Genomic DNA, 11,234 nt, shown 5'->3' with positions numbered 1-11,234 from the left:
TGAGATCCATCCTGATTTTATTGAGTGTTTTACAGAGACATCAGCAGTGTTTACACCATAATGATTAGAAATCCGAGTTGTTTCCACAGAGACCTGAAAGTCCATCAGCGCCAATCAGACCGAGTTTCATCCTTAACCTTGAAAATGATGTGAAACAAAAAGGCTCGAAATAACAACAGTGATTCTCACTCAGTGATATTAGTGATGTTTGTGTCCTGCGAGCTGTTTGGCAAAAAAAAAAAGTTTTGAGGATCTCCATGGAAACAAAGCGGCCACATCGAAGGGTAAAAACGAAAGAATAAATAACCCGAGTTACACAGATGGCGATCTGAACCCTATAAATTGTGTTAGTCACAAACGAGTGTTTACAGGGACGAGAGTTAGAGATGATATCCAGGGAACAGAGAGGAAGGAACTCAAACAGCAGGGCAGATATCATCATCATCATCATGGATCAGACAGTTCATCACATCGTAACAATACCCATAACTTCTCTCAACACACACACACACACACACACACACACTATGAGCAGTAAAGTCAGAGCATGTTTCTGAGCTTCATACTGCACACACACCTAAAATAAATAATGTAATAAATAAACCCAACATACACATGTTACAGGCTGGTCAGAGAGAGAGAGAATATAAACCAAGTATTTTTTTTAAACTAATATTGCACACAGAAGTCATCTTCAGCACAACACTGTCACTGTTCACACACACACTAACCTACACCACCACTCTGTTAAATATAAAACAAGAAACAAAAACACTATGTTGAGGAAAGAGTGTGTTCAGCTACATGACAGGAGGGGAAGGATGTACAGGAAGTGACCCAGGGAATGTCGTCATCATACAGCCAATGAAATCCTGAAGAGGAGGGGGAGAGAGAGAATATTAAAAGAGAAATTCACTGTGAGTAAATTGCGATGAGACGTGAGACTCTGACACGTTTGAAATCAACTCAATGGAGATGATTCAGTGACAGAGTGAAAAGTCAAAATACAGAGACGTCGAGCTCAGAGCTATGAATGGACTGTGATTGCTTTTCAGTGTGACACCACTAACAAACTGCTGACTGAACAGCAGTGCTGTGGGGAATTACAACCACGAAAACCTCACATGTGCGACACACATTACAGCTGAATGGAAGTTTTCCCACACTAAGAGCAGGAACACTTCCAACAAACAAAACGGAGATCATGTAGAATTATTATTCACTTTTCCTGACACTGACTTATAATAAACAGTACAAAATAAAAAAATTAAAGTTCTCATCCTCCTCGTACCTTCACTTCTGATGCAAAGCTCCCATTTCATTCTTCAAAACCCTTCCGATTCTTTTCCACTGAGAGATAAAATAAAGCAAAGTAAAGTAAACACAACACGTGGGAAGCTTTGCTTTTCAGTGTGTAACGTCTCCTGTGTGATTCATGAAAAGCAGGACTGGCTGTGTATTGCATTTCAGTTTTTTTTCCACCTGTCTGATTACTTTGTCTCTCAGAATGAAGGTTTATGATATATAGTTTGACAGATTTTTTTAAACACACTTGTCTTCACTGTGCTGTACGCACATAAACTCCGCCCCCAAACCAATACGGGTGTCCATGTTGTTGCATCAGCACACAGTGAGAGGAGAGAGAATGTCATTTCAGTTTTGTCAGTGTTGTATGTAATAAATATTTCCCGTTGCTCCTCGTCTCAGATCTCTGAGCCGTTATTAATGTTTATTTCATACTTTACATCTCATTTCTCAGAATATTGACAAAGTGTGTGTAAAGTACCTCAGTTTTATTCCCAGTAGTACCGCAGGTACCAGATAGTCTCATTCTTCAGCTGCGGCCCAAACAGAGGGTTCACCTGCGCCAGGAACGCAATCAACCAGCTGACACACACACACACGCGCACACACACACGAGTGGTGAGTACTGTTAAGGCCAATTTATGCTGACAACCCAGTCCTCGCAGACAGTGTCGCAGATAGCGTCTGCGTAGCCCCCCCACCTTCGCAGACGCTCTGCGCGCACCTCCCAAAAATTGTGACCACCGCAGATGCTTCGCAGACAGCGTCGCAGACAAGAGGGCTCCGATTGGTCCACTCTACATCCACTGTACACGCACTTCCGCTTCCCTACTTTCCCAGTTTGGTTTGGTTTCACGACCGCCATTTTTAAAAACATGAGTGAAGATGGAGCAGCACGAAGAGCGGTTGATCGAGGAAGTACGTACATCTATACGACTCCAGTTCTAGTCATTATAAGTAACCAGAGAATAAAACACTCCACAAACCACACCCACCAACTACTCCTAGTGATTTCGCGCCCCCTTGCGTTGTGGCGGTGAATAACATCGCGCACGCCTATTACTCCCCGCTCAACGATAAATTACAACTGTCTGCGAAAAGCTATCTGCGAAAGCCTTGTCGCAAGAGCATGCAGAGTACTGTTACTGTGCTGTACACCTGAATCCTTTAAACACTCCAGTATTTACAGTGTGTGTGTGTGTGTGTTATTTTACTCACAATAAATAGCAGCACACAGCCGTCAGCACCAAACTGGTAATGATCACTCTGTAAACACAACAACAACAACAAGTGAAAAAACAAACAAAAAACCCCACATACAGTTTTCTAAAAGCAGAGTTTAGCTCAGAGCTGCACTCAGTAATGCCATCTTAATGATTTTCAGCAAAGTAATTAAGTCACTCTTTCAGTTAATTTGGCTGAAAGCAAAAACAGGCCCATAAGGCGAAATAAAAACAACAACAAAAATCTATATAAATAAATAAAAAACTTACAATATAAATAATGTGTACATTGTTAAATAACTCTAGATATACAGATAAAATCCTCAACATTACATAACTAATTATAAACTCTAAATAATTCTAATATATATTTAAATGTACTACTAATTCATTTACATATTTAAATTAATTATATAATTTTTATAATGAACTGTGAACACAGTAATGCAGAATAACTCAACACCGCGGATCAATGACACTTTATTCACAAAAAAATGTGAAAGTCAATTTACATAACGTCAACAAATCACGAGTTATTAACATTACACAGACCCGGAAGTGTAATGCTGTGAAATAAACAGCTAGCAAAACCCTGACTAGCAGGATTACTGTCAGCTGCGCTAGCTTATTAGCCTGCTATGCTATGCTATGCTATGCTAGCGGTGTACTTCACCCTCTGTTCGGTCCTTTAGGAACAAAAAAGGGCGCGACGCCTCCGACTAAAGCCCACAGTGCGGTGAAGCAGATGAGCGGCAGCGCCACGGAGTGATACACCATCTTCCCTTTCTCTCTCTCTCTCTTTCTCTTTATCACAACAATCACTTCACTGCCGCCGTCACGAGCCGATACGCGACCTCTACACTGCACTGCGCACGCGCGCCACTCAGCACCGCCCCAATGGTGACGTCACACCACAGTGGGACGTGAATTCACACGCGCAGAAATGTTTAAAAAATACTTTAAAATTAAAACTTTTTTTTAATTTCATTCAGATTGGGTCTGATGCAGATCTGTCTGTGTGAATTGTTAATAATTTATTCACTATTTCTTAAAATAAAATACACAAAGGATTGATTTATTTGTCTTGTTTATGAGCTGAAAACAAGACAAATAAATGAATCTGTAATAAAACACGTCCGGTTTCTCAGTTTATTTAAAAAAAAAACAAGACAAAACAGGAAATTAATCAATCAATGGGATGTGGTAGAGCACCTGAGCCTCAAAGCAACCATTTCAATTAAAAGTAAACCCCAAAAACCCTCCCTGACATTTTGTGCACATGACAAATCAACTTGAAACTGGAACAAAACCCCGCGCTGATGATCAACAGTGTAAAGTTCTCACTTATCCAGTGGGAGCTGCACCTTTGCACTTTTCTGTACCACTCTCAGGTTCACTGTGCTGGAGTGCGCAGGTGATAAAGAAAGTCCTCTGCTGCTTCTTAAAGGGATAGTTCGGGATTTTTGACATGAATCTGTATGGCATCCCCATCAATAGTGTCGTGCAAACACACTGACTTACCCCTGACAGCATCCTGGGAGTCCAGTTCTTGTCCAGTTTTGGTCCAGACGAAAGTAGTCCGGCAAGTTTGTTGGGGTCACGAAAGTAAAACGTTTTTCGTCTCAAAACAGTATGTGTTCAAAAGAGTGATATATTTGCATCACAAAACCGTTGGCAAATAAAAAGTCAGACCTCGAAATCGCTTGGCACTATTTTCCTGCGCGCTGCCGGCTTCATCCAGCTGCGGCTCCAGCTTCAAGGATAAGCTGGAGCCGCATAAGTAGGAGTCCCGGCGGGTGGTTTGTATTCGATTCGTTTATATCCCGACCTTGTTAGCTGTCAGATTTATGTTCATGGACCCGGTAAGCTGGTAAATAATATTTATTATTATTTTTTTTCTTTACCAAATTCTAACAGAAAACGAGAGCGCCCGAAAGGGAAAGCTGAGCCGAGCTGCTTCACGGCTGTAATGCAAATTGCTTTCCTCCTCAGTATACAAGTGCGCTTCCATGGCAGGGAAAAAGAAACTACCACTGCTGCCTATGTAGTGCCCTATTTATACAAATAGGAGTCATTCAGGATTCAGCCATGTTTTTGCTCCGTGTCATGGCTGAATCCTGAATGACTCCTATTTGTATATGACTCCTACTTATGCGGCTCCAGCTTATCCTTGAAGCTGGAGCCACAGCTGGATGAAGCCGGCAGCGCGCAGGAAAATAGTGCCAAGCGATTTCGAGGTCTGACTTTTTATTTGCCAACGGTTTTGTGATGCAAATATATCACTCTTTTGAACACATACTGTTTTGAGACGAAAAACGTTTTACTTTCGTGACCCCAACAAACTTGCCGGACTACTTTCGTCTGGACCAAAACTGGACAAGAACTGGACTCCCAGGATGCTGTCAGGGGTAAGTCAGTGTGTTTGCACGACACTATTGATGGGGATGCCATACAGATTCATGTCAAAAATCCCGAACTATCCCTTTAAACTGCCATAAGGTTGAGGAGGTCATTTAGTGCAGTGACACAAATTGGCCACTAGATGTCAGTGTTTCCTTTAATAAATGACCCCCAGCGTTTTCATGCTTTTAGTTTTAAACTGAAAATAAATCAAATCTGTTCAAACTGCCGTCAGCCCTGCGATGACCTGGTGACCTGTCCAGGGTGAAACCCGCCTCTCGCCCAGAGTCAGCTGGGGTCGGATCCAGCTCGCCTGCGACCCTGGAGAACAGGATAAGCGGCTACAGATAATGGATGGATGGATGGATGTTCAAACTGCATTCAAGGGCGTTATGCAAATATTGAAATAAAATCCTTTTTTTAAAAAAAATGTGTACATATTTATTGGACTTATAGAGATTTTTATTCTGGAATCTTCCACTCACAGAACACGCTTTTATTAAAAATTGCTGTTAGATTTAAATTATTATATATAGTAGACAACTTGTTTTTGAGTTTTTGAAGTTCAGAGAAGTCCAGAGATCAGTCACATGAGACAATAACTATAAATAACTATAAATACTCGTTAAAAATCTATAATAACTTTGAAAATGTTGCATTGTGATATTACAATATTTTTAAAAAAATCACCCAACCTGCGGCTCAGCTTTATTTTCAGGTGTTGGACATAAACAGGGTGAAGGACTTTCTGGGCTTATTTGTTAGAACAAAGCTTTTTTTTTTTTAAATGCAGAATTAACTTTAACTAATGTGTCAGTAGTCTCAATATCAGAAATGATATTAATTGAAGTGATTGTGACATTTTGAGAGTATTTTGAGAGTATGTTTTCTCTCCAGTTGTCCTGAAGACAGATCAGAGTGTGGTGTGTGTTTGGTGAAGCAGATAAAGTGAAGTTTTACACACAGATCCAGTGTTTCTGATTCCAGAAAACATTTTCTGAGACTAAAGTTGGTTCAGATTTAAAACAGTGTGGTTCGGACTCAGCGACTGTGATGTGTGCAGTGTTTTCCCTGAGGTCAGCTGAAATAAAATGATGAGAAGTGTAAGAGCTGCAGTGAGACGAGGCCGAAGTGTGTGAGATGTTGAGGTGATAATAGATCAGTGTGAGATGCTTTAAGACTGCGTTGTGCTTCCAGCAGGTTGTGTGTGAAGGCCAGACAGCATCACCATGTCCTACTACATCTCACTCACTCTCTCTCTCTCTCTCACACACACACACACACACACACACACACACAGAGTCATTATTCACATTAAATCAGCTGAGCCTTTACATTTCTCTGATGGAAAAAACACCAGAGATGATGATAATTCAGGACGTTGCCCTTTTCCTGACTGCACACCCACCATTTCTTCACCAGCTCTGGGTGTGTGTGTGTGTGTGTGTGTGTTGCTTTTTCACTTCTTCATGGTGGATTATTGAACATGCAATGTGTAGTGACAGCACAGACAGCAGTGTTCAGTGGTAAAGAGACAAAATGAAGAATGAAACAAAGAAATCTGTTTTAAAATAATGGATAAAAGAGGGCTTACCAGACGTGCAGCTTGTGAACAGGCAAGGCAGGCAACTGCTTGGGGCCCCCTGGCCCAGGGGCCCCCTGAGAGTCAGGGCCCAAGGGCTTATTTATTTTGTTTTTTATTGTTTTTATTGTTCTTTACCATTGTATTTTCACATTTGGAATTAAAAAAAACTTTGGTTTCATACATTTTTCGTTGGTGTCAGATTATTTATAACATATTGGTGATGAACACTGGTCAGAAGGGCCCCCTGGAAATTTTTGCTTGGGGCCACAACAGACTCTAGAATCACCTCTGGGGCTTACGATTGGATGATATCAGATCTGCACATCAGCTTGTATGATATATTCACATACAGTGGTGCTTGAAAGTTTGTGAACCCTTTAGAATTTTCTATGTTTCTGCATAAATTTGACCTAAAACATCATCAGATTTTCACACAAGTCCTAAAAGTAGATAAAGAGAACCCAGTTAAACAAATGAGACAAAAATATTATACTTGGTCATTTATTTATTGAGGAAAATGATCCAATATTACATATCTGTGAGTAGCAAAAGTATGTGAACCTCTAGGATTAGCAGTTAATTTGAAAGTGAAATTAGAGTCAGGTGTTTTCAATCAATGGGATGACAATCAGGTGTGAGTGGGCACCCTGTTTTATTTAAAGAACAGGGATCTATCAAAGTCTGATCTTCACAACACATGTTTGTGGAAGTGTATCATGGCACAAACAAAGGAGATTTCTGAGGAGCTCAGAAAGTGTTGTTGATGCTCATCAGGCTGGAAAAGGTTACAAAACCATCTCTAAAGAGTTTGGACTCCACCAATCCACAGTCAGACAGATTGGGTACAAAAGGAGGAAATTCAAGACCATTGTTACCCTCCCCAGGAGTGGCCGACCAACAAAGATCACTCCAAGAGCAAGGCGTGTAATAGTCGGCGAGGTCACAAAGGACCCCAGGGTAACTTCTAAGCAAGGAGAAAGCCACTGCTCTCCAAAAAGAACATTGCTGCTCATCTGCAGTTTGCTCAAGGTCACATGGACAAGCCAGAAGGCTATTGGAAAAATGTTTTGTGGACGGATGAGACCAAAATAGAACTTTTTGATTTAAATGAGCAGCGTGATGTTTGGAGAAAGGAAAACACTGCATCCCAGCATAAGAACCTTATCCCATCTGTGAAACATGGTGGTGGTAGTATCATGGTTTGGGCCTGTTTTGCTGCATCTGGGCCAGGACGGCTTGCCGTCATTGATGGAACAATGAATTCTGAATCATACCAGTGAATTCTAAAGGAAAAAGTCAGGACATCTGTCCATGAACTGAATCTCAAGAGAAGGAGGGTCATGCAGCAAGACAACAACCCTAAGCACACAAGTCGTTCTACCAAAGAAGAATAAAGTTAATGTTTTGGAATGGCCAAGTCAAAGTCCTGACCTTAATCCAATGGAAATGTTGTGGAAGGACCTGAAGCGAGCAGTTCATGTGAGGAAACCCACCAACATCCCAGAGTTGAAGCTGTTCTGTACGGAGGAACGGGTTAAAATTCCTCCAAGCCAGTGTGCAGGACTGATCAACAGTTACCGCAAACGTTTAGTTGCAGTTATTGCTGCACAAGGGGGTCACACCAGATACTGAAAGCAAAGGTTCACATACTTTTGCCACTCACAGATATGTAATATTGGATAATTTTCCTCAATAAATAAATGACCAAGTATAATATTTTTGTCTCATTTGTTTAACTGGGTTCTCTTTATCTACTTTTAGGACTTGTGTGAAAATCTGATGATGTTTTAGGTCATACTTATGCAGAAATATACAAAATTCTAAAGGGTTCACAAACTTTCTCCCCCTCCCCCCAAATCTGTCCCTCTGAGTTACATGGAGTCAACAGGAAATCTTTTGGTGGAGAGGGTGGAGACCTCGACTGGCTCTCGTAGCCTGCAGGGAATCGGCCGTCAGACTTTCTGTCGCATGTCCCAGACCCGGTGAAATGTAAATGAATTGTCTTGGCCAGCCCTAAGGGTCACATCTGCATCCCGTTATTGCTGAGGAGTGTGCTCCCATCACCCAATCAAGCATCCAGCTAGAGCAGGTCATGATATTTTTTTTAACCATATTAACATGCCATTGTTGTGTGTTATGCCTGATGTCAAGACTCTCGTCTCTGCGAGCCTACCACACAGACTTAATACTTGTGTCATTTTTAGGACATACCTAACAATCTGTGTTTTCTCCCCCCCCCCCCCCCCAAATCTGTCCCTCTGAGTTACATGTTGGTCCTGGGATCGAGATGCTGGCCTCTTCTGCTCCTCGGACCTGCCTGATCCATCCTGGTGCCCTGTGTCTGGTTGGAGTCTCATCGCATCGCTCCTGTGAAGGACGGCAGCATGAGGACAGTTGAGAGTCACACCTGGAGGACGCTCTGGACTCTTACAGTAATGCTTTTATAGCTGAGGACTACAGTTGACTTGCTAACTTTAGGACTGCAGTTGTCATGAACAGTTTTGCACTCAAGTTTCCATCAATGAAGAGTTTATAACATCAACGAAACTGACTTCATGTTAAAACTGTTAATATTATAGTCAGGCTGTCTGTTGTTGCCCAAATGAGGATGGGTTCCCTTTTGAGTCTGGTTCCTCTCAAGGTTTCTTCCTCATATCGTCTGAGGGAGTTTTTCCTTGCCACCGTCGCCACAGGCTTCATCATTGGGGATAGATTAGGGATAAAATTAGCTCATGTTTTAAGTCGTTCAAATTCTGTAAAGCTGCTTTGCGACAACGTTTATTATTAAAAGCGCTATACAAATAAACTTGACTTTCAAGCACCACTGTACAATAGCAGTTCAGTGAAGTGACATTGCTCCTATTGGTGACTTTGGATTTGCAATGTAGCTGAAATTTTGCAATAAAATTTCTGCCAGAACTTGTGTGTTGGTCATCTTCTGGTCACAAACGTGTTCAGCGTATCTCATTCAACAATCTGAGACCACAGTCTTCATCTCACACTCAAGAAAGTCTGCATCTGTGTGTGTAACTGTATTATGATGGACATCACACAGTATAAAGAGGAACAGCACTGAGATTCTGCTCCAGTTTCTCACACTGACCTGTTTGTCGCATGTCCCAGACCCGGTGAAATGTAACTGAATTGTCTTGGCCAGGCCTAAGGGTCCCATCTGCATCTCATCATTGCTGAGGAGTGTGCTCCCATCACCCAATCAAGCATCCAGCCAGAGCAGGTCATGATATATTTTTTACCATATTAACATGCCATTGTGCGTCATGCCTGATGTAAAGACTCTCGTCTCTGCGAGCCTACCACACAGATTTAATACTTGTCATTTTTAGGGCATACCTAACAACGTGTTTTCTTTCTCTCCCCCCCCATCTGTCCCTCTGGGTTGCATGTTGGTCCTGGGATTGAGATGCTGGCCTCTTCTGCCCCTCGGACCTGCTTGATCCATCCTGGTGCCCTGTGTCTGGTCGGAGTTTTATCGCCCCACTCCTGTGAAGGACGGCCCCATGAGGACAGTTGAGGGTTATACCTGTTAAAACTGTTAATATTATAGTCAGGCTGTCTGTTGTTGCCCAAATGAGGATGGGTTCCCTTTTGAGTCTGGTTCCTCTCAAGGTTTCTTCCTCATGTCGTCTGAGGGAGTTTTTCCTTGCCACCGTCGCCACGGGCTTGCTCATTGGGGATAGATTAGGGATAAAATTAGCTCATGTTTTAAGTCGTTCAAATTCTGTAAAGCTGCTTTGCGACAATGTTTATTGTTAAAAGCGCTGTACAAATAAACTTGATTTGAAACTTGATTTGTTGACCGTCTTCTGATCACAATGGTGCTGTCAGTGAGATGGTTTATTAAACAATGCAATTTAACTCACCATCGATAAATAACTTTTATGATTTGCCTGAAGTCAAAAATCACACGCCATAAAACAATTATTTGGCTGAGCTGTGATATTGCAGAATGCGTAATGTGATGCTCTCATCCTCTCACAATAGAGGCTTTGCATCATCATGTGACCCCATAGGAATGGTAACTACGCTGCCATGACAGGGGGCATGCTTGTAGTGCTTCATTCAGCCGAGTTAGTTGTTATCGATCAGTATGGGAAGGTTTTGCCATATTTTTGGATGTACAAATTGTTTTGAATGAAACAAAGACAGCACTGTATTTTGAACAAAGCCCTGATGCGGCTCATAGCCTGGTGATGCTTACAAGAGATGAGGTGAGTAGAATTGATAACACATATACGGTATATGCTGTATTTACTGTATAGACATGGGATCAGAAAACGATTTTATTTATAAGCAGTAGCCACATGGACCCATAGGGTACCTATTTTTTAATTTACCAAAAATGATTCATCATCGGGGGAAAACTAGAGAAATTTCTAAACATAGAAGGGGAAAATGGGAAAAAAAAAACCTTCAGCGGGACTGTGTCGAACAGAGAGGTCAAAAACCCTATGGTATGCTCACTGCATTTCCATTAAGATAATAATTTTAAAAATAATTTCATAACTGCAGCACAGTGCTCATTCTTATACAGTGAAGTGAACGTGAGCAACACAGTGGCTTTGCACAGCCACACCTTCACCGAGACTTAAAAAGTGCGTTTAACATTTGGGATCCTTCGGCGCGCGTTGTGCATGTGCGCGAGACCCAGTCATTATGGGAAACACCTGATGATGATCTGAGTGCAATCAGCACACTGTTTT

General features: G+C 41.7%; 1 protein-coding gene across 2 annotated transcripts; it reads right to left on the bottom strand.

Moving 5' to 3' along the window:
* On the bottom strand, positions 1-3,401 carry atpv0e2 (ATPase H+ transporting V0 subunit e2). Of its 2 annotated transcripts, XR_009651285.1 has the most exons (5): positions 3,202-3,401; positions 2,524-2,571; positions 1,787-1,887; positions 1,292-1,350; positions 1-872 (listed from the first exon to the last, which is right to left on the bottom strand). XR_009651285.1 is itself a non-coding variant. In XM_060905560.1 (4 exons), the coding sequence occupies exons 1-3, from the start codon at positions 3,303-3,305 to the stop codon at positions 1,794-1,796; spliced, it is 246 nt and encodes an 81-aa protein (XP_060761543.1). In that variant the 5' UTR covers positions 3,306-3,401; the 3' UTR covers positions 1-872; positions 1,787-1,793. The 2 variants fall into 2 exon arrangements, 1 of the variants encoding a protein (XP_060761543.1); XM_060905560.1 differs by lacking the exon at positions 1,292-1,350.
* Between the last annotated feature and the right edge of the window lie 7,833 nt (positions 3,402-11,234).

Source organism: Neoarius graeffei, chromosome 23 (assembly GCF_027579695.1).
Source record: "Neoarius graeffei isolate fNeoGra1 chromosome 23, fNeoGra1.pri, whole genome shotgun sequence".
NCBI classification, from domain to species: Eukaryota; Metazoa; Chordata; class Actinopteri; order Siluriformes; family Ariidae; genus Neoarius; species Neoarius graeffei.
Note: the sequence above shows the minus strand (reverse complement) of the source record. Positions and strands in the feature narration are given on the sequence as shown.